This window comes from Oncorhynchus masou, chromosome 17 (genome assembly GCF_036934945.1).
Source record: "Oncorhynchus masou masou isolate Uvic2021 chromosome 17, UVic_Omas_1.1, whole genome shotgun sequence".
Lineage (NCBI taxonomy): Eukaryota > Metazoa > Chordata > Actinopteri > Salmoniformes > Salmonidae > Oncorhynchus > Oncorhynchus masou.
This window is the reverse complement of record NC_088228.1, coordinates 21,043,615-21,068,484: the sequence shown is the minus strand read 5'-3', so window position 1 is coordinate 21,068,484 and position 24,870 is coordinate 21,043,615. Positions and strand designations below refer to the sequence as shown.

The following is a 24,870-nucleotide window of genomic DNA, read 5'->3' as shown; positions in this document are numbered from 1 at the left end:
AAAATATGGGATGGTAAAAACAAGGTAATTTACTGAAATTAAATATGAAAATGTTGTCCTCTTTCAGTCTACTTTTTCATTGTGTAGTAAGGCATGCAAACAATGCAGAGGAGACTCAAGGTCAGTACATTATTTGACATGGGTCTGTGCAATGTTCCTAGTAGCTACTAGAATATTTTTTTCTAAAGCTGTATAATTTGTTCAAATGTCTAGAAGTACTGTCATCCATCAATGTAGTCCAAACCATTCATTGTACCATGTCCACATGTACCAGGAAATGCACCAACTTCTAATACTTATATTAGAGCACTGCAAATAACTGGAAAGTAACATCCTTGTTAAACATCATGATCAAACATCCCAATAAAACACCCAACCCTCCCATTCCAACGCCAGCCAGCAGAGTACCGTACCATGACAGAGACGTGGAGGATGCGTAGCTCCTCCTCGGCAGAGTCGCTGGCAGGGTCGTCCGTGGCGGAGAGGCCGGGGAGGTTCTGGCTGCCATCTTGGTGGTGGATATGAAAGAGCAACGTGCCGTTCTCCAGCCACTGTTGCCGCCATCGCACCAGAGGAATATCCTCAGAGTTTCCCGTGATCTCTGCCAGTCAAACAGGACACACAGATAATGGATGAGTCAGTAACGATGCATTTTCAACAATTCATTTCACACGCTTATCATATGAGTGAGCGAGGAGTATGGTACCTGGGTTAGGAAGCATATTATACTGAATTATCAGTGCATAACAATTTCTGAAACCGTATGCCCTTTTACAAAAACCCATTACATTCTTTGCCAGCAGGGTAATAACTATTACCCTAGTATCTATTACCTGTGTGTCTATACACTGAAACATTCCGTTCCTTAATTGTGATCTAACTGAATGCTTTTAATTGCGTGAGTGTACTGTAACTAGGTTTATCTGACACTGATTACTGATGGTACTGTGCCGCAGCAGAATGGGACCTCCCGGTAAATAAGATTTAGGGGCTAGATTTAACCTAGATGCAAATGATCTGACAAAGTGACAGGGCACTTTTTACAGCAGAGAGTTCCCTCCAGGGTCTGGTTCAGCATGAGAGTGTTATTAATGAGCCCATCGCTTCCCTCTCTGCATGGGACCACCAACCAACCAGCACAATTAGTGTACCACTATTATTTGTGTACCCCCTCTAATTGCACCATAATAATAATAATAATAATAATAATAATAATAATAATAATAACTGGATGGTAACTTTACAAGTAAAGTTTGGGGCTTGCTTTGGCTCTTTAAATGTATTATTGTGGTAATGGAATAAGTTTAAAAAGTTTTACTTCACTATTTTAAGCAAAGCAGTTACATATACTGTAGTTAGTTAAATGTTGTAAAATAATGGGTCGGATTACTTTAATAGACTACTACATCAACCATATTACTTTAGATTTGGGGGGCAGTAAGATTGAAGAAATGTCTAAACTACAGTAGTTGTGTGTGAAAACTGAAGGAAGAAAGACGTAGGACTTCTGTCTGAAGATGGGAATTAAAGGCTGGATCGTGTGGACCACACGTAGGAAAGCAAAGCAGCTCTGAATCATTCATGCTGTGGGTTTCAGATACATAGATGCACAATTTACTTTGGTAAAACTTTCAGTGTAAATTAAGTTTGATTTTAGTTGAATGGTGATGTGATGATTAGAACGTTTTAAGCTATCGGAGAGAGAAATATGATGGTGAATCTATTGATGACAGCTGTTTAAAGTATTTTTGGGGCAGTTGAAGAAGTATGTAGAATAGGTTCATATGTAGACCTACTGATAGCTAGCTGTAGTTCTAAATAATAAATAAACCCTTTAGGCTAACAGTGATCACTAAAAACTACATGTCCTGAAGAAAATGTGGTGTGCTTGCTAGCTTGTTTTAAAGTCGATGTGGTTTTTAAATAAGTTATAGTAGTGGTAGTGACTGCAGTAGTAATGTTGGTGAAAGGTTATAGTTTAAAAAGTAGGAAGATGACAATATTGATTTATTGATTGATTGGTTGATAAGATAGCCTGGACATTTGAAAGTTGTGTTGGTGTCTCTAGCATCAAAACTATGAAATAACACATATGGAATCATGTAGTAACCAAAAAAGTGTTAAAAGTTCAAATAGCCACCCTTTGCCTTGATGACAGCTTTACACACTCTTGGCATTCTCTCAATCAGCTTCATGAGGAATGCTTTTCCAACAGTCTTGAAGGAGTTCCCACAAATGCTGAGCACTTGTTGGCTGCTTTTCCTTCACTCTGCGGTTGGACTCATCCCAAACTTTCTCAATTTGGTTTGCGGTTTGCAGATTTCATCTGATGCAGCACTCCATCACTCTCCTTCTTGGTAAAATAGCCCTTACCCAGCCTGGAGGTGTGTTGGGTCATTGTCCAGTTGAAAAACAAATGATAGTCCCAATAAGCCCAAACCAGATGGGATGGCGTATTGCTGCAGAACGCTGTGGTAGCCATGCTGGTTCAGTGTCACCAGCAAAGCACCCCCACACCATAACACCTCCTCCTCCATGGTTTACTGTGGGAAATACACATGAGGAGATCATCTGTTCACTCACACCGCATCTAACAAAGACACAGTGGTTGGAACCAAAAATCTCAAATTTAGACTTATCAGACCAAAGGACAAATTTCCATAGGTCTAATATCCATTGTTCGTGTTTCTTGGCCCAAGCAAGTCTCTTCTTCTTATTGATGTCCTTTAGTAGTGGTTCCTTTGCAGCAATTTGACCATGAAGGGCTGATTCATGCAGTCTCCTCTGAACAGTTAATGTTGAGATGTGTCTCTTACTTGAACTCTGTGAAGCTGCAATTTCTGAGGCTGGGAACTCTAATGAACTTATCCTCTGCAGCAGAGGTAACTCTCGGTCTTCCATTCCTGTGGCAGTCCTCATGAGAGCCAGTTTCATCATACTGCTTGATGATTTTTGCGACTGCACTTGAAGAAACTTTCAAAGTTCTTGACTTTTTCCATATCAACTGGCCTTCATGTCTTAAAGTAATGATGGACTGTCATTTCTCAGCTTATTTGAGCTGTTCTTGCCATGATATGGACTTGGTCTTTTACCAAATAGGGCTATCTTCAACACAACTGATTGTCTCAAACACATTAAGAAGGAAAGAAATTCCACAAATTAACTTTTAAGAAGGCACACCTGTTAATTGAAATGGATTCCAGGTGACTACCTCATGAAGCTGGTTGAGAGAATGCCGAGAGTGTGTAAAGCTGTCATCAAGGCAAAGGGTGACTATTTGAAGAATCTCAAATATAAAATAGATTTGTTTAACACTTTTCTGGTTACTACATGATTCCATATGTGTTATTTCATAGTTATGATGTCTTCACTATTGTTCTAAAATGTAAAAAAAGTAAAAAAAATGAAGAAAAACCTTTGAATGTGAAAACTGAAAGAAGTGCGATGAGAAGTGATCGGGTGAAATTTGAAGCGAGTGAACCCAAACAGCTTCACTCTATCCAATAAGAGCAGCAAAATCAACGTACAGCCTGCCCTTCTATTTATAGACAGGAAAACTAGCCAGCTGAATATTTTGGACATAGAGCACAATCCCGAGAAGGACGACGATGCGTTGTTGCATTGGCTGTCTCACCCTCTTCACCCTCATCACATTTTATGCCTACTCTGCCATGTGCTCCTCTGTGTCTGTGAGTATCCATAGCAATGCCTCCGTTTAGGCAGCTCCTATTACTGCATGGTCGGAACTAGAAGCACAAGCATTTCGCTACACTCGCATTAACATCTGCTAACCATGTGTATGTAACCAATAAAATGTGATTTGATTTGATATTTGATGAGACATTAGAGAGCAGTTAGCTGATGATAGCTAGCTACCTTTCATCACTCTAATCTCCGATAAACAGCTGCAACTTTTGGTTGGTTGAAGATATTTATTTTTATTTATTTTTTAATTAGAAGAGAAGTAGACAAAGATTTAATCTGCTAAACGTTTTAGTCTGACTTCTTGGGGGAGTGGTCAAAACGGCAGATTCTAAGAGTTCATAGAAAACATACTAGATTCAGTTACTAAAACAACTGTAATGTTTGATCTGTATGATATATTTTTGTTCCAATGCCAGATTTCAATAGCAGAGAAGTAGACCAAGATGTCATACCCTTTTGAGTTTTTATTCAAAGTCATGGAAAAGTTGTTAAAACTTCAGTTGGGGATTTTTTTAATGCGGTTACAAAAACAGCTGTAAGGTGTGAGAACAGAAATTACAAGATTATGTTATAATACTGTTATTGCATCAAAAGGTTGTTTTATGCAACAGAATAGGGGGGGTTAAGAACACAGTGTCTCCTGACCCCTCCTGTCTCAGCCTCCAGTATTTTGCTGCAGTAGTTTATGTGTCGGGGGGCTAGGGTCAGTTTGTTATATCTGGAGTACTTCTCCTGTCCTATCCGGTGTCCTGTGTGAATTTAAGTATGGTCTCTCTAATTCTCTCTTTCTTTCTCTCTCTCGGAGGACCTGAACCCAAGGACCATGCCTCAGGACTACCTGGCATGATGACTCCTTGCTGTCCCCAGTCCACCTGGCCGTGCTGCTGCTCCAGTTTCAAATGTTCTGCCTGTGATTATTATTATTTGACCATGCTGGTCATTTATGACCATTGGAACATCTTGGCCATGTTCTGTTATAATCTCCACCCGGCACAGCCAGAAGAGGACTGGCCACCCCACATAGCCTGGTTCCTCTCTAGGTTTCCTCCTAGGTTTTGGCCTTTCTAGGGAGTTTTTCCTAGCCACCGTGCTTCTACATCTGCATTGCTTGCTGTTTGGGGTTTTAGGCTGGGTTTCTGTACAGCACTTTGAGATATCAGCTGATGTATGTTGGGCTATATAAATCAATTTGATTTGATTTGATCATCTGTGTGTGTGGACTGAAAGTGGGCCTCTGGGAGATTTAACATGGATAGTAGATTCACGATGGATTGGTGATAAGACAACATTCCATTCCATGATTAGTGTCTGTGTGTCTGTCTGTCAGTAACAGGGAGAACCAATCTCCAGTTTCTTTAAAGAAAGGATTTACTATTCTAGGTTGCATTAATATTTTTGTACAAGCAAGCAGTAAATGAACTAGAGACAGATATTTGGCAGCATGAGAGCAAAACGTACCTTTGTATAAATTCTCTCATCTGTGATTTGTCATGAACATCCAGGAGGATGGACTGTGCTATAAAATGCTGTGGCTTAGTATTGCTGGTTGGGCTCTCAACGAATCACCTACGGGAGGGTTGTTGACAAGCTCCAATACAGCAGAAATTAAATAATAAAGTTTACTTGTTTTGAATGCATTTTAAAGTCTCCTTTTGATTATAATAATTCCATGACAAAGGTTTGATTGGTAAGAGATATTTTTGTTCCGACGTCAGATTTCAATAGCAAAGAAGTAGACGAAGATGTCATACCATCTTACTTTTTGTATAACTTGTTGGGAAAGTGGTAAAAATGTCAGTTGTTTATAAAAAGTTTGAGGAAATGTCCTTGACGCGGTAAGATAAACAGCTGTATCGTTTGATTGGTATAACATATTTTTGTTCCGAGTTCAGATTTGAAAAGCAGAGAAGTAGATGAAGATTTCATATGCTCTAACTTTTTAAAGTTGTTGGCAAAGTGGTCAAAGTAGCTGATTTGTGTCAAAAGTTGCACTGTTGCATTTACAGTGAATGGAATGTTGGAAGTGATGATGTAACAATGGGGCTGTTGAAATGCTGAGGAAATAACATGGAAGTGGATGGAGGGCAAAAAGATGAACAAAAAGTGTAATATTTTAAAATGTATAAAAAACATCAAAAGGTTGCATACAGGCACACTGTTCCAGGTGGATCTGCACGTTTTCAAGTTTGAATGATGTTTCTAGCTTAAACGGTGTAAGATGAGTAGTGTTGAAAATAATAATAATAACTATAAGTCAGATGTTGAAGATTTAAAGTGGGTTCTCTTGCTTTGCAAGCCCCAATAATAATATTTAACTTGTAAAGTACATTTCCCCAAAATATAGTCAATTCTAGAATACGATCCTTCGAGCAGAGTAAAACAGGTTAGCTTTCCCCTTGTCCATTACCAATCCGCCATAGGTCTATTCAATTCAGTTCTACAATAAAAGTTATCAGAGCAAGGAAAAAGGCAGGGAGAGAATCCTGGCTACTTGAGGATCTATTTTACACTGGGTTAATCGTTGCATTAAAATCTCCCCCCACTATGAGATGACTGTCATGGAACTGTAGCAAAGAGTCACTGATGGAAGCCAAGAACATGTTGTTATACTCATTTGGGGGCGCAAATTCAAGCTAAAATAAGTTCCACATGATTCACAGTCACTATTACAAAAACAAATCGTCCACAAGAATCATTCCCTGAGACATCGACAGAGATCTGGAGTTTTCTATCCACCAAGATCAATACTCCCTGTGACTTGTTTGCAGCGCATGAATGGATGACTATGTTATAGCATCTGTTTTGGAATCTGAGCACATTTTTATCCAACAAATTAGTTTCCTGAATCAATGAATGAATACTTGCATGCGGTGTAAATATTCTAAACATCAAGTATGTTTGATTGGCACATTCAAACCTCTTAAATTCAAGCTCATAACATTCAAATCAGTAATTGGAACATGCACAGTAGATTGACATCAGTAAGTAGCAGGCATGGCTGTGCAAACAGAGGGAAGTTGAATGGTAGATGACCAAAAAAAAAAGACAAACAAAAATATGCAATGGCTGTAAAGATTAATGGATACTTCAGGATTTATCTACTTTATTTTTCTACTTCGCCAGAGTCAGATTAACTCATGGATACCATTTGTATGTCTCTGTGTCCAGTATGAAGGAAGTTAGAGCTAGTTTCACGAGCCAATGCTAACTAGTCTTAGCACAATGACAGGAAGTCTATGGGTATCTGTTAGCATCTGAAATAAACTATTTATCCATATGGTTCAGCAATGTCCTCCAAAACAAAACTACTCGCCAGTTACTTCATAATCTCAGTTCTGTGAAGCACAGAGCTGAAGCTAGTTTAATTTGTGAGCTTATAGTTCTCCAAACAATAGCCAAACAAATCAGGCACGTAACTAGTTAGCCGCAAGCTACCACTTCATCCCGGGTGAAGAGATGTTCATATCCAGTGCGACTGTGTCTTCTCCGGGATCCAACCAGGGACCGGTGCTGTGGCCTGGGCCGGAACCCACCCTCATCTCTAATGTTTATCAAAGGAAGAGCAATTTTTGTTGTACCTTTATTTAACAAGGCAAGTCAGTTAAGAACAAATTCTTATCTACAATGACGGCCTACACGGGCCAAACCAGGGCGATGCTGCTGGGCCAATTCGAACCAGGGAGTCTGAAGTGAGGCCTCTATCACTGAGATACAGTGTCTTAGACTGCTGCGCCACTCGGGAGCCCCATGCCTCCCTGGGTGAGTTGAAGATAAGCCTGTTGTCTCCATGCGTTAGCTTAAACAGTTTAGGATACTGCAAAATGGCTTTAGCTCAATCGCCATCATCTTCTTCTTTAATGGAAGAAGATTCTTTAATGGAATACAATCCTCTCCTTCACGATCTCTGCACTGTAATCCGAGAAAGTACTGCAGATCTTGGTGTTTGTCCTTGATGGGAAAAAAACGTCCCTCGCCCCTAGCAGTATAGCAGTTTAAAGACCAGGATGCGAGGCCGCTCAAGCCCAGGGTTCTTGCTGAATTGGTGGTGATCCCTCTCGATGCAGATATCCCGGCCTGCCAATGAAGGGATCCACATTTGCACACTTCTTTTTAGGATCCCAATGTCGTCCAAACCTTCCTCAGAATTGTTAAATCCCACCAATCTCAAATTTGACGTGCGACTTTGGTCTTCCATTTCTGTCACTTTTAGGGACATGTACTCAATCTTCTTATCATAGTCTGCCATCTTTCCTTTGTTCTTGCACACTTTAAAGTGAAGCTGGTCATACTTCCCCTTTGTTAAGGCATTGCCTGAATCATTGGTTTCAGTCACCTCAAACGAAAAATCTGCAATATTTGGTGGCAGAATGTTGTCCACCGCCTTTTCCACAGCTGTGGTAATAATATGGTCAAGGCTGCAATATTGTTCCTCCATAGCATGTCTATAGGCCTGCAAAATGGCGTCATTGAGCTCTTCTTTAGAGAGGCCCTCAGTTTCCCTGAACTTCTTCTTCACCTGAGAGCTTGCTTCTTTTCTTTTGAGCCAACTTTATATATTGACATGTTGTAAAAAAATTGTAGGACTTCAAATCCCAGCACAATCAAAATAATGAATTTAGAGGGAATTTGGGATGAGACGAAAAATCAAGCTTGAATTGTCGTCAAAGGTCCCGTGACACTCCCCGCAGACTTGCTTTGAGCTTTGTTCATTTCAATAAGTTTGTAGTTGCTATTGCAAAGACACATTCAAATTTATTTTTGAAGGTTTTCACAGAAATATCACGCAGCTAACACGTCTATGGTTGAGGGACAATTTCTGGAGCTGCATGTGTAATAGGAGGCCTGTTTCCCAGTGGGAGAGAGCACAATAGATAGGGCTATAGTCTGTTTTGTACTGAATTTAAGCAGCAGTGACCTAGCTACTGGAGAGGCCAGAATGATTCAGCTCACATCCTTCTGCAGTGTCAGAATCTGCCCTCTTACTTTCATTACTTGTGGTTTCACTGGGAAAAGGGACTGAAATACATTTCAGCTTCTGGCCAAATAGATTTTTTTTTTAACTCCCTAAGTTGGGAAGTCTGAGGATACTAAACGTACAATTGCAAACTGGATGAACCTCCTTAAGCTGTAAATATGCCAAAAGTCCTTCATGCAAAGCTCCTGTAAAGCCTCAATGTATAATAACTATCAAAGACATATTTCAATATATTAGAGAGTTTGTGTCTACGATTTGAACATGAAACGTTAAAATGCACAGTAGTGCTTTCTGATTACAGTAAAAACACTTCTACTGTAGCGCAAACCTTAAATACATTACAGTATTTGAGGTTTAAAAAGGCCTCAACCCCTGGAAAAATTGTAATTCATTCTAATCCACATAATAGTTCACATTGCACGTTGCTGCAGGATTATTGTCTTGCTGTAGCAAACTGGCTCAAATTAAGATCCTACATCGTTACCATAGACTGCGAGTTAACAAAGACCTTGAGTTTACCAAAAAGAGTTTGTCTGGTTAATCATTGAAAACCATATGCCTGTGGAAAAACAAATGAAAGCAAATATTCTTTACAAAAATAAGATACAATTGCATTTCTAGATTTTTTACAGGTCAATGCCCTTAACGGTATGTTGGAAGCAGGAAAAAGATATTTTGAAAATGTAAAAACATAAAATGTACCCATCCAAAAGGTTTGTTTCAAGGTATGTGTCTTGACTATGCCAATTTTCTACATGAATAGGATTAAGAAACTGAGCAATCAATCAAAGTCAATCTTATTTGAACAAGCAATCCAACACTTGCCGTATTGAACATGATGGCTGGCAAATGGTAATGGTTAGCGTTTTAAAGCCATGTTAAATATTTCATGTTGGATGATTAGGCATGGGATACAGCTTAGAGGACAGGGGAATGGGAAACTTCAAGGTGAGGAGATCACAGTTCTTGCCTGGAGTTAATGTAAAATACATGGCTCGGTTTGATGGTTTCAACACGATCAATCCGAGCTCCAATTGTGATTCAGCGTTTGACTTCAGTAAAAGTCACACTGGCCGGGGGGGGGGGGGCATGGCAATGATAACTGATCAAATAATGTCTCACAAGTGAACAGCAAAACATTACATAACGAAACAAACGGAAGAAGACGTGTTGTGATAGCTGTTTAACAGGGTTAACCTGCTCTGGACTCTTGACAATCACCAAAAAATAATTAGAGCCACTATTGTTAATGTACTGTAGGCCTAATCTTGAAGTTGTGCTACAAGGTGTGTGTGTGTGTGTGTGTGTGTGTGTGTGTGTGTGTGTGTGTGTGTGTGTGTGTGTGTGTGTGTGTGTGTGTGTGTGTGTGTGTGTGTGTGTGTGTGTGTGTGTGTGTGTGTGTGTGTGTGTGTGTGTGTGTGTGTGTGTGCATCTCATCCACCATCCACCTTCACACACCTTACTATGCCCTTGGAGAAGGGTTTGCTCTTCGTGTTTAAAACAGGTACTTTTAGCATGGCTGCCAAGGACCTACCAGTACTCTATTTGAATGCATATTTATTTTTGTGGGGAAAACTCTACCTAACAGGTTCTTCTACCTTCAGTACCACCAGATATTTTTCAGCCACAAGATATTGTATTAAATAATACGCACTCAAGTAAACACACCTTTAATCTCTGGAGATTAATTCTCAGTTTCAATGACTGTGAACAAAAGGCATTTGAACCATAATCCTTTTAGCAAGACGTACGGGGAACTAACCCTGAGCACTTCACAATGCTTGGTATCATGTTCAGCGGTAGGTGGTAACATATTCCAGGTTATCCCTCAAGTGGAATAGAGCAAACATTCCATAAGATCTACATGAGGATACACTGATGTCAAGCTGCGAGAAAAGGAAAGGAGGAAATCCCCAATATCCTCACTGAAATAGACCTGTGCCAATAGAGTCCAACTACAGCAATTAGACATGGTCAGCCATTTGTCGACTTGGACCCGACAAGAGATCAATAGTATGGATCTTTAGACAGAAACTGAAATATTGGGCATCTTTAAAAATTTCAGAGTGTTCGCTGTAATTAAGGAAAACATTAGAGACACCCTCAGAGGTCCAAATGACAATATGTCACAGTCCAGCTGTTTGTCCATGCAGGGCCAGGCTACAGAACTACCGTGGACACAGACGGAGGACTCGGTCGCAGGGCCTTATCAAAGACATGCAGAAGGCACAACAATGAACTTATCATCAGCCAGTTACTTCGCATGATGTAGGATGTAGAATTAATGCTGCTCTCCGCTGACCACAAGCTGGCTCGGTTCGTGGATCAGCAACAGAACTTAATCTGAGGACATTGCTTTCAAGTCCAGGCTCTAGCAAAATGTAGTTTTGCCAGGTAATCTAAAAAGCAGGCACTATTACAATAATTTAATAACGGAGACCTTAACCACCTGCATGTGAACTAGTTCCTGGGTTTCAATTCACAGCCTGCAAGAAATCAGCAGGAGGCAAACAGTGCACAATGTCTGGGTAAATGGTAGGTTTGCAGCACAACGGGTTTTGGATAGAATGTTTAACCAATGGTGTGACAGGGTTCAGACAGGCATATGCAGAGGATAGAACGTACATGTACCCTGACAAAAGAATTCTCAGGCACAAAGTCAGAAATAAGGCCACAGAGGAAAAGCATATAGTAGTCTTTGGACCAATCCTTCAAAACTCAGAGGACAAACATGAAGACAAGAGAATAAGGAGAATTATGTTTTTATCTGCAGAGCAAACATCTGTCTTGCTTTCAGCAATACATATCAAATTGTTAAATCATTACAGAAAATTATCACAGAAATGTACTGTGGTGTTTTCAGCATTAATTGCACCCAATAGGAGATTAGGAGATAGCTAGATAGCTGTTTGTTTTAGTTAAATTCCTTAGTTTAGAAAATTGTGACTTGCCAAAGAAATGAGAATTTACACTAGGTCTGACACAAAAACCATATCATTGTGTAACCGACGGTTATGGATGAAGACCGTCATGAAAATAAAATAACCGTCATAACCGTAATGTTTGTATTTATATTTTTTTTACAACCATCTTACTGAAGGCCAGAAATTTCTGAGGTAACATGTACTCTTAACAATGTGATGGAACTTTGTTGCTCCAAGCAACAAATTAGTCTTTGGTTGCCTAGACATCAACCCCACAATACAGCAGCAGCACATATGAATACAATGAATAGAACAAGCATGGAACCTCTAACCAATGATTTATATTTACACTAGATGAGAGATAGGGGGTGCAGTTTTGAACCCAACATGCCTCCATCTTGGCACTCACCCACTATTGTAAAAAATATTCTGGAAGCTATGCAAATGCATTTATTAATGTCTACATTCATTTTTGCCACGTTTATTCGATTACAGACACCTTAATGCATATGTTGAAATATGTGAGCTAAGCATTTTTTTAAAGAAATACATAAAAACATGTTCCCTTTTTTAAATTCATGCCAGCAAAGCCACTACACAACACTAAACAATACATTAATTGCAACTATGACGGTGACAAACGGTGCCCACATACTGTTACGGCCTACATAAAGCTTTCCCAACAGCAGAGCTCTCTTTTCAGCACCATGTAGTGAATCCTTACCACTGAATCCTTGCTACACCTGGCTATCAGCGGAGCCTTGTCTGGCAGCGAATCAGTTCATTCAACCTCATTTACTGCCATTAAAAAAAACATAGCTGATACGGCTGACTTGCTTAAACAAATGTGGTTTCTACTGACAATTGAGATGTACAAACTATGGCATAAGGGTTTGACGAGTGGATAAGAGGCAATCCGTAATTTCAATTAAGATATTAATGATCGACCTAGGACAGACGTAGTCAATATAACTATTTGGTCAGCTCTTTTGAAATGTACAGCAACAGAACTCAGAACATGGGCTGTTCTTACAGTATTCTCCCTGTACACCAAGTCAGGGCCATGAGATAAATAAAGGGGGTATTGTTGATGGAATTTATAGATTTAAAGCAATGATTTGAATACTCCACCCAGAAACCATATAATTGTAGAAATTGACTAGAATCATAAAGTTATAATTAATGATGTGTGTAGTTTTAGTCAGTCAAACAATATGTATATTATAGTGTCTGGAGCACAGACTGTCTGAGCAATATTCGCTGCCGACCTGACTAGAGATTTGGGAGAGAACGGGACGTCTCAAGGACAAGGTCTCCCTAATCTCTGTCGGCTGGGTAGTGATGTGGGTAGTATGTGCGTCGGATACCTCCTGTTTTGTGTGTGTGTATGTGTGTGCATATGTTTGTGTGAATGTGTGGGAGTATGTTTGTGTGAATGTGTGGGCGTATGTTTGTGTGAAGGTGTGCGTGAGAAGCCAGTATAAAATGAATTGTTTTGTACAACAGGCTAGTGTGCTCTCGTAAATACATTTTCTGACTATTGTAGCTGGGCCTCCGTCTGATTAATTTCAACCAGTTTCCTACAAATTCTGGGTTTCAGGCTGAGTAGTTAATTGAATTGGGTTTATGAACATTGAGAACATAATTCTAGTGACAGGTATATAAGCAGACAAGGAAAGCTCTTACAATATTCAATGTATACATTTCTCTGAAACAGTTGTTTTGAACATAGTAGAAGTCATGCTGGATTGCCAGCATGGCCAATGTATTCAACCTTTAATGGCCCATGGTGTTAAATATTTATCCTTTTAGGCTTGGAAAAAAGAGACCACTAAACCCAGACTTGGACCACATACCCACTCCACTGAATAGCAGGCTTGTGATTGCTTTGCAACGCTTGCAGTTAGCCACTGATTCCTTCCAAACCACTCATTGTTGAATTTGCGATTTCCAACTTGTTGTGTAATGTGTATGTCCAAAGACCGATGAGCACCGATACGTTTTATCTATAATTTCTCTCCATAATTTCTCTTCATATGACAAGGTTTTGAAAAGGATTTTCCAGTATATTGTCGACTTGATTCATGATGATGACTGCAAGCTTGCTACGTTAGATATAACGTGATTTGAAGTCATTGTATCTATTGTCAATGACCTTGTGTCACGACTTCCACCGAAGTTGTTCCCTCTCCTTGTTCGGGCGGTGTTTGGCGGTCGACGTCACCGCCTTTTTAGCTGCCACCGATCCATGTTTCCTTTTTCCTTTTGTTTTGTCTGTTTTACACACCTGATTCCCATCTCATGATTATGTTCTTTATTTAACCATCTGGTTTCCCTTTCTGTTTTGTGCGTGATGGTCTTTTGTGTGTTGGAGTTCGTATCCTGTTTTGTATTTGTTTTATAACGGGATTTTTGTTCCATTCTCGGATGGAGAAAATACAGTGGTTTTACTCTTACCTGTGTCCTGCGCCTGACTCCTTCGCTATCCTCTAGATAGACTCTGACACCTTGAGCTTTCTTGGATGGGCGCTTCTAATGTAACTCCAAGGCAGCACCCAAGGGGCTTGAATTTTCGAGCTCTACCAGTCGATTTTGCGGTGACGTAGTGTCCCCATGAGTGACAGAACGCTCAGTCAACCATGGCGCAACTAGAGAACATTACCAACCCCTACAGTCCAAATTTTCCGCTGGCTGCCCCACCAACAGAGAAAGCACTGAGCTAGGTTGAAACACCTGGATTTTGGAGTTGCCTTACTCAAGTAAGCAAAAAAGATTTTGTATGCGACTTTATTAACACAATCTTTTTTTATACAGTGTTTGCAAACTGATATGTAACACGTATTAATGCCAAAATAACGAAACAAAAAAAACATAATATATATATATTTTTTGCTTAACAGGTGGGGCTCACGTTTCCTGAATGATGGGGTCTCCACTGGAGATTACTAATGTTACTGTCCCCACTACAACCAAAAAATACTTAAATACATTTAATTGAAATACTGTAGAATTCCATTCAATACTGTATTATGGAGGACTTCTCCTACTGGGGAGTGCCAATATGGCCGACTTGTTGCTTCAAAGCCTCTCAAGGGCCAATCAGCAATCCAGGGTTTATATACTCTACATCATTGCCTCTAATCCTGGCAATTTGACTGGTAAACACATGGGTACACTCGCAATTGTTGCCTGGTATTGTGAGGCAATCATTTACATGGTAATGTAAAATGTTCAATCGAATGATGTTAACTGATGTAGCTCATGAAATGGAATGTCTTTTTTTATGTTAATTGAGTTGAATCAACAAATCACAGCACATATAGAACCCCATAGCGGTCAAACAGGGAAAAGGTTCCAATCGTTTTTCCACCATTAATTTAGTTTAATTACTTTTAGAAAAGCTTGTAGGCATACCTTGTTGTGATGTTTTGATAACCATGTAAATCTCTCTCGGACAAGGTGACTTTTATCAATATATTGTTTATTTACTCTTAGATTCGAAAATGCCAATGAGTATCAAAGTAGACATCATGCACATCATCTCTAGCTTACACCTCTGCCAACAGGTATTATGTTAATTTAAAACTTGCACAAATTGTTAATTTAAAGAAATGTATCCAATTTATTAATTAATACATTTAACTAACATTAATAGTTAATCCATAGATTCTTACTTTTGCGGCATAACAAAAAGTCTATGAATGGCCACTGTCATTTGGCTGGCCAATTACCATCATACAAAATTCCACGACCGTGACAGCCCTGATTTACAGTTACCTGTTTTTGGTTCATCTCATTTATTTGAGGGTATTTTTCACATGTAGTAAAACAGAAGAGGATTTTGACACTATTCCATGTCTGCTGGAAAGAGTTGAGTGATCCTACTTCAAATAGCATCACAATCTACACTGAACAAAAATATAAACGCAGCATGTAAAATGTTGGTCCCATGTTTCATGAGCTGAAATAAAAACTCCCAGAAATATTCCATATGCACAAGGCCACTTTAAAATGAACAGTTTTTGTCACAATGCCACAGATATCTCACGTTTTTAGGGAGTGTTGAATTGGCATGCTGACTGCAGGAATGTCTACCAGAGCTGTTGCCAGATAATTTAATGTTCATTTCTTTACCATAAGCTGCCTCCAACATTGTTTTATGGAATTTGGCAGTACGTCCAACCGGCCTCACAACCGCAGACCACGTGTAACCACGCCAGCCCAGGACCTCCACATCCGGCTTCTTTACCTGATCGTCTGAGGGGGGTGGTGCTAAGGAGTATTTCTGCCTGTAATAAAGCCCTTTTGTGAGGAAAAACTCATTCTGATTCGCTGGGCCTGGCTCCACCGTGTCTCATGGTCAAGCAACAACAAATACGCTCAAGTGACAGTGGGCGGGGCTAGGTCTGTGTGGAAAACAGCATGGAGAGAGAGAGCGGAGAGGGATGACTTAAGTAGCGGGGAAACTATAAAAATGGACGTTATACACGACATATCACATTTAACAAACCAAACATTCAAATACCCTTGTCGATCAATACCGATACAGAGTAAAATATTGTATACCGCCCATCACTACTACACAGCTGATTAAAATAATCAACTAATCATCAAGCTTTGATCATTTGAATCAGCTGTGTAGTGTTAGGGAAAAAACCAAGACGTGCACCCCTTAGGCATCCTGAGGACTGAGTTTGGGAAACGCTGCCCTGGGCTATACGAAGTGCATGTATGCTCGGAGAAGAACAGGGCAAAGTTATATTTCTATGAAAATGTACTTCCTTCTCTAGTTTTTGTGCTGCTGGGATGGTGTAAATAAAGGCTAGACTGCATACTAGAGGTCGGCCGATTAATTAGGGCCGATTTCAAGTTTTCAGAACAATCTGTAATCAGCATTTTTGGACGCCAATTATGGCCGATTACATTGCACTCCACGAGGAGCCTGCGTGGCAGACTGACCACCTGTTACTCAAGTGCAGCAAGGAGCCAAGGTAAGTTGCTAGCTAGTATCAAACTTATCTTATAAAAAACAATCAATCTTCACATAATCACTACTTAACTACACATTGCAAATAATCAATGCGGTACCTGTCAATTTATCATCGAATCATAGCCAACTTCGCCAAACGAGGGATATTTTAACAAATGCCGTTCCATGTCTTTCTATGACATAGACTGACCAGGTGAATACCAGCTGAATGCTATGATCCCCTATTGAGGTCACTTGTTAAATTTATTTTGATACTTGTTAAATCTACTTCAGGAGACAGGTTAAAGAAGGAGTTGGAAGCCTTGAGAGACATGGAGACATGGATTGTGTATGTGTGCCATTGCCCCGACAAATTGAGGCTGTTCTGATGGCAAAATGGTGTGCAACTCAATATTAGGAAGGTGTTCCTAATGTTTTGTGCACTCAGTGTATATCATGACAACAACATTTTCAAAGCAAATGCTTCAGTATTTAGTCAATGCTGGTATGACAGATGTTATGATGCCTTAGTACACGTGTTGCATGCAAAGCTCCTCTCTACAACAAATTGCTAACAAGATAACATTATGTTTGCCTCCTGGCTCCCCTGCCTGTTGTTGACCAAACGTGTGGCAGTGACAAAGGCTACACAGCAGGTAATGGCTATGGTGATGTCACATGGAGCTGCCTCCTACTGTGTCAAAGTCATATAGTTACAGCAATAAACAATTTGTGCCAACTGTAGATTTTATGCACATTTTGTACTGAAAGTTCATTGTTTGAAATAGTAACCGTGACATGTCCAAGCATTCCTTTGAATTACAAAAAAACATACTCAAACTCTTTTATAGTAACATAATGAAGTACAGAATGTATGTTCATTTAACTATACATCCCTCTAATGACAACAGAACAAAACAAATGCATTGTTTCTGATATATAACCAAGAGAACAAAAGCACAACAAGGAGATCTCAACTCAGCAGCTGCAGTGTGGGGGGAAACAACCAATCATTTTGACAAAAGGATAGCATTATATATTTACTTTAGTATGGATCATTATGCAAATGTTCACTTTTACTATGTACGGGTACACTGATTTACTTGTTACCAATAATGACGCTGATCTGGCTACCAATCAAGATGGCGATAAATTATGCAAATAGTACAGCCGTTTCCAAGCAAATGAATCCCTGTTGAAATAGTGCTGTCATCTTAATTGGAGACTTATCACCAGGTGTCACTTATAGCCATTAATGAAACCATATAAGTTAACGCACAGCCAATGATAGAGCTGCTTCTGGAGCCATAGAAGGAATTGACCTGTGTCATTAATTCTAACCAGTCAGCTATGTTCGCTACTTAGCGAAATGTCTGTCAAGAAGCTGGTGGCTGGATAGAGGTTTCAGATAAGTTCACTCCTATTAAAAAAATGTTATTGGTTCTTAGGTTTATCCATTCCTGACACTAAACCCCTTTGAACTAAATGTCACATACATCTACACAGTCCAGAATTGCACACGGGTCAAGTTGAATGTTAATTAATACGACAGCAAATAGACTTAAAGTACAGAGATTGTTTTCATTAACTAAAACATGCATCACCTTGACTAGGGACTGGGGCCACCATGTCAGAGGGCAGCACAACCTTAGGAATTGTAAGTCAAACCTTGGCAATGGCACATTTCATAACAATCTTAGCATTTGTCCCAAATGGCACCCTATTCCCTACATACTAGAGACGGACTGATAATTGGCCAAGCCATTATATCTGGCCGATATATTGGCCCTTCCCTCCATATAGCAAATGGCTATGCCAGGCACCACTCACCGCCTAAGCCACGAGCACTGCTCAATGCTGAGGAATGTCTAGCTGGGAAAATCAGCAGCAGCAAGCAGCAAGCTAGCTCATTCTCCAACAGAAAGGTGCAGTATTGACAAATGGATTTTTAAAAAATGTTCACCTTTATTTAACCAGGTAGGCAAGTTGAGAACAAGTTCTCATTTACAATTGCGACCTGGCCAAGATAAAGCAAAGCAGTTCGACAGGTACAACAACACAGTTACACATGGAGTAAAACAAACATACAGTCAATAATGCAGAAGAAAAATAAGTCTATATACAATGTGAGCAAATGAGGTGAGATAAGGGAGGTAAAGGCAAAAAAGGCCATGGTGAAGAAGTAAATATAATATAGCAAGTAAAAAAGTAAAAATAAAAATAAACACTGGAATGGTAGATTTGCAGTGGAAGAATGTGCATAGTAGAGATAGAAATAATGGGGGTGCAAAGGAGCAAAATAAATAAATGCAGTAGGGGCCGAGGTAGTTGTTTGGGCTAAATTATAGATGGGCTATGTACAGGTGCAGTAATCTGTGAGTTGCTCTGACAGCTGGTGCTTAAAGCTAGTGAGGTGGATAAGTGTTTCCAGTTTCAGAGATTTTTGCAGTTCGTTCCAGTCATTGGCAGCAGAGAACTGGAAGGAGAGGCGACCAAAGTAAGAATTGTTTTTTGGGGTGACCAGAGATATACCTGCTGGAGCGCGTGCTACAGGTGGGTGCTGCTATAGTGACCAGCGAGGTGAGATAAGGGGGACTTTACCTAGCAGAGTCTTGTAGATGACCTGGAGCCAGTGGGTTTGGCGACGAGTATGAAGCGAGAGCCAGCCAACGAGAGCATACAGGTCGCAGTGGTGGGTAGTATATGGGGCTTTGGTAACAAAACGGATGGCACTGTGATAGACTGCATCCAATTTATTGAGTATGGTATTGGAGGCTATTTTGTAAATGACGTCGCCGAAGTCGAGGATCGGTAGGATGGTCAGTTTTACAAGGGTATGTTTGGCAGCATGAGTGAAGAAGGCTTTGTTGCAAAATAGGAAGCCAATTATAGATTTAACATTGGATTGGAGATGTTTGAGTCCGGAAGGAGCGTTTACAGTCTAACCAGACACCTAGGTATTTGTAGTTGTCCACAAGTCCGAACCGTCCAGAGTAGTAATGTTGGATGGACGGGCAGGTGCAGGCAGCGATCAGTTGAAGAGCATGCATTTAGTTTTACTTGTAATTAAGAGCAATTGGAGGCCACGGAAGGAGAGTTGTATGGCATTGAAGCTCGTCTGGAGGGTTGTTAACACAGAGTCCAAAGAAGGGCCAGATGTATACAGAATGGTGTCGTCTGCGTAGAGGTGGATCAGAGACTCACCAGCAGCAAGAGCGACATCATTGATGTATACAGAGAAGAGAGTCGGTCCAAGAATTGAACCCTGTGGTACCCCCATAGAAACTGCCAGAGGCCCGGACAACAGGCCCTCCGATTTGACACACTGAACTCTATCAGAGAAATAGTTGGTGAACCGGGCGAGGCAATCATTTGAGAAACCAAGGCTATCGAGTCTGCCGATGAGGATGTGGTGATTGACAGAGTCGAAAGCCTTGGCCAGGTCAATGAATACGGCTGCTCAGTATTGTTTCTTATCAATGGCGGTTAAGATATCGTTTAGGACCTTGAACGTGGCTGAGGTGCACCCATGACCAGCTCTGAAACCAGAGTGCATAGTGGAGAAGGTATGGTGCGTTTCGAAATGGTCGGTAATCTGTTTGTTGACTTGGCTTTCGAAGACCTTAGAAAGGCAGGGTAGGATAGATCTGTAGCAGTTTGGGTCAAGAGTGTCCCCATCTTTGAAGAGGGGGATGACCGCAGCTGCTTTCCAATCTTTGTGAATCTCAGACGGCACAAAAGAAAGGTTGAACAGGCTAGTAATGGTGGTTGCAACAATTTTGGCATATCATTTTAGAAAGAAAGGGTCCAGATTGTCTAGCCCGGCTGATTTGTAGAGGTCCAGATTTTGCAGCTCTTTCAGAACATCAGCTGACCGGATTTGCGAGAAGGAGAAATGCGAAGGGCTTGGGTGAGTTGCTGTGGGGGTGCAGTGCTGTTGACCGGGGTAGGGGTAACCAGGTGGAAAGCATGGCCAGCCATAGAAAAATGCTAATTGAAATTCTCAATTACAGTGGATTTATCGGTGGTGACAGTGTTTCCTTTCCTCAGTGCAGTGGGCAGCTGGGAGGAGGTGTTCTTATTCTCCATGGACTTTACAGTGTCCCAGAACTTTTTCGAGTTTGTGTTGCAGGAAGCAAATTTCTGCTTGAAAAAGCTTGCCTTGGCTTTTCTAACTGCCTGTGTGTATTAGTTTCTAGCTTCCCTGAAAAGTTGCATATCACGGGGGCTGTTCAATGCTAATGCAGAACTACATAGGATGTTTTTGTGTTGGTTAAGGGCAGTCAGGTCTGGAGAGAACCAGGGGCTATATCTGTTCCTGGTTCTAAATTTCTTGAAAGGGCATGCTTATTTAAGATGGCATTTAAAAATAATAACCAGGCATCCTCTATTGACGGGATGAGGTCAATGTCCTTCCAGGATACCAGGATGCCAGGTCCATTAGAAAGCTCTGCTCGCTGAAGTGTTTCAAGGAGCGTTTGACAGTGATGAGTGGAGGTCGTTTGACCGCTGACCCATTACGGATGCAGGCAATGAGGCAGTGATCACTGAGATCTTGGTTGATAACAGCTGAGGTGTATTTAGAGGGCAAGTTGGTTAGGATGATATCTATGAGGGTGCCCGTGTTTACGGCTTTGGGGTGGTACTTGGTAGGTTCATTGATAATTTGTGTGAGATTGAGGGCATCAAGCTCAGATTGTAGGGTGGCTGGGGTGTTAAACATGTTCAAGTTTAGGTCGCCTAGCAGCACAAGCTCTGAAGATAGATGGGGGGCAATCAGTTCACATATGGTGTCCAGAGCACAGCTGGGGGTGGAGGGTGGTCTATAGCAGGTGGCAACAGTGAGAGACTTGTTTTTAGAGAGGTGTATTGTTTCAAATTGTTTGGGTACAGACCTGGATAGTAGGACAGAACTATGCAGGCTATAACTGCAGTAGATTGCAACACCGCCCCCTTTGGCTGTTCTATCTTGTCTGAAAATGTTGTAGTTCGGGAATGGAGGTTTCAGAATTTTTGGTGGTCTGCTTAAGCCAGGATTCGGACACAGCTAGAACATCCGGGTTGGCAGAGTGTGCTAAAGCAGTGAATAAAACAAGTTTAGAGAGGAGGCTTCTAATGTTAACATGCATGAAACCAAGGCTATTACGGTTACAGAAGTCATCAAAAGAGAGCACCTCGGGAATAGGAGTGGAGCTAGGCACTGCAGGGCCTGGATTCACCTCTTTATCACCAGAGGAACAGAGAAGGAGTAGGATAGGGGTACGGCTAAAAGCTATGAGAATTGGTCGTTTAGAACGTCCGGAACAGAGAGTAAAAGGAGGTTTCTGGGGGGCGATAAAATATCTTCAAGGTATAATATACTGACAAAGGTATGGTAGGATGTGAATACAGTGGAGGTAAACCTAGGTATTGAGTGATGATGAGAGAGATATTGTCTATAGAAACATCATTGAAACCTGCTGATGTCATTGCATGTGTGGGTGTTGGTACTGAAAGGTTGGATAAGGTATAATGAACAGGGCTAGAGGCTCTACAGTGAAATAAGCCAATAAACACTAACCAGAACAGCAATGGACAAGGCAAATTGACATTAAGGAGAGGCATGCTTAGTCGAGTGATAATAAGGGTCCAGTTAGTAGTGAGGTTGGTTGGGGTAACGGCGATTCAGTCAGCCATCGGTAGCAAGCTAGCATAGGACGGTGTTCTGTTCTTAGCCACTTTGTGCGTTTCCGTTAGTAGATTAGTGGGGTTCTGTGTGGTAAAGGGGATCAATCCAATTGACAAAATAGATATGATTATAGTGACCCAAGAAAACATCATCAATTTACTGGTGTACTGATCTGACCAGCCGCAATCATACACATCAATTGACAGTTGATAGTCGGATTAGATGATTGTCGTAATAGGGAAAGAAGGAAGTGTTTTAAAATGCCTAAATAAAGGTTGGCAATACGTTTAGCTACCTAAGGATCTTCCTGCATGTTTATGGACCAAGAAACCTGTAGATCAGCGCACATGTGTGCGTTCTCACTTCTGAAACTATGGGCAGATTTGAGTCATTCAGACAGAACGTGCATCGTCCTTTCATCTTGTTAGATATTATGCACATTTTTTGTCTTGGTAGCAAATGTCATCGCCATTGAGCTAGTTCTCATAGTAGCAGTAAACAGCACCAAGTGAAATGATGGAGGGAGACATGAAAGCTGTCTTCTTATACATGTACCACCTAATAGGATTTTGTTTTATTTTGTGTATGTGTGAGTTAAGTTTTGTTTTGTCCTCTAAATTGGCCAATCCCATTCAACAGTACAATGAATGTCATTGTTAGTATTGCTGTCTTTTTTATTAGATTTTTTATTGTAAAATAATAAATATATTATAACAACAACAATACAAAGAAAGAGAGCAGAGTTATACCCTCGCTATCCAATCGTAGCAGTAGGATCAAGTTACAACACGCCCATTTCTTGACAAATAACTGAACCAACCAAATGAGTTGTTTCAAATTTCATCCTGGCAGCTGAGTTGTTTAGAGATGCATTCTGACAGCTGAAATAATATATTTTCCCCAAATCATGACGTTAGGTTGGACTCATTTGCATTGAATATATGTTATTTTATATTCTCAAACTATCAGAAGTGTCTATATGATGTCCTTCCATACAAGCTTGACATGCTAGAGTGATGCTTCTATGCAAATGTTGCTGGCCAGTAGAAATGGAAGGCAACCAGATTGTTTGTCATCTGTAGCACCATAGGCTGCACTGATCAGCTAAAACAAGATCAATAACTCAATGCAGACACACCGTCCTATTGAATATGCATTCACCTGTATTGTGAGTAGGCCTATGTCATCTTAATTTACACAGTTCTTCAAGCGATTTATACTTCTACTTTTGATGCTTAATTTTATTTGAGCAATTACATTGACTTTCGATGCTATACTTAAAACCAAATACTTTTAGACTTTTACTCAAGTAGTATTTTACTGGGTGACTTTCACTTTTACCTGAGTCATATTCTATTAAGGTATCTTTTCTTTTATTAAAGTATGAAAATTGGGTACTTTTTCCACCACTGCTGGTAAGAAGGGGGAGGGAGGAACTTCACATGCTCTCGTGCATTCTTTATGCAGCCAAGCCTCAGGAAGCAGGGAGAACCTTCCTAGAGAAACACACTACCTTCAAGTTGATGCGTCAGTCCAGTGTTCTATTCAGTACAAACTCAAAATAAACCGTGCTTGAGCACAAAACATCTCAGAGGTATAATGATTGCATGCATCTCGTATTGTTGCACAGTGAGAATACAGGTTGAATTAAGGCACATCTGCAATGCTAATTACCAGAGTATGATTAGTGCTATCACACTACAGAACCAATTATTGTAAACAACATATGACTGAATGACTGACTGAAAGTCATAACAGGATCAGTTTGTTTCACATCGGAAGAACTACGGTGTGTGATAAGAATTCAGGAATTATTCCCTACAAAAGTAAGCACCATCAGATCACTTTACAAATCATTTTGACAGATGTTCTTGGCACAGCATTGATGTAGACAGTAGACCTGAATGGCAATGCCAAGCAATAAGCTTATGTTTCTGTGTAATCCACATAGACATCATCCATGAAAAACTATTTAGGAGGTCAACCCCCTTTTGGCACATACTGTAAATGGACAGTCCCAAACTAACCACATTCCTCTGAGAATGTGTCCTCTCTACTGCTAAGTAAATACATTAGCTTACCTCCGACAACATGAACCCAGGTCTGACTCCACTCAACAACCAACAGAAGGTAGTGCCCTCGTTGCTTGTCTTGGCTAATCTTAATAGATGCTAATAGAAGCAATGATGATTTAATGATTTAGATGCACTATTGTAAAGTGGCTGTTCCACTGGATGTCAGAAGGTGAATTCACCAATTTGTAAGTCGCTCTGGATAAGAGCGTCTGCTAAATGACTTAAATGTAAATGTATGACAGCCTTATTCTTTACGTGCTAACTGTTGACATATACAAACACCATTGTTGATAACATGACTGAACGTAACTCTTGAGAGGTGCCAAACTCTTGCTCATCTCTACCATGGCATGGAACTATCTTTAGCCAGTGCTGATGAAACAATTGAATACAAGATTGATTCAAATAAATGACATGAAAATGTGTTCTTATACCAAACAGAGTTAAATGTAGCCTACTTAAAGAGCTTGCCATACACATAGCATAATGCAAAACAAAAAGGATAATGAATTTCAAGAACAGCCTTATGCAAATGTGGATTCCAAGCCAATGAA

At 40.4% G+C, this 24,870-nt stretch overlaps 1 protein-coding gene across 9 annotated transcripts in view; it reads right to left on the bottom strand.

The window, feature by feature from the left end:
• The window catches only part of LOC135558687 (astrotactin-1-like), a 247,105-nt gene that overhangs the window by 206,776 nt on the left and 15,459 nt on the right, over positions 1 to 24,870 (bottom strand). For all 9 annotated transcript variants that reach the window (XM_064992716.1, XM_064992721.1, XM_064992717.1 and 6 more), the window contains exon 2: positions 414 to 601. In XM_064992716.1, coding sequence (XP_064848788.1) covers positions 414 to 601 — 188 coding nt within the window. The remainder of the gene's footprint in view (positions 1 to 413; positions 602 to 24,870) is intronic.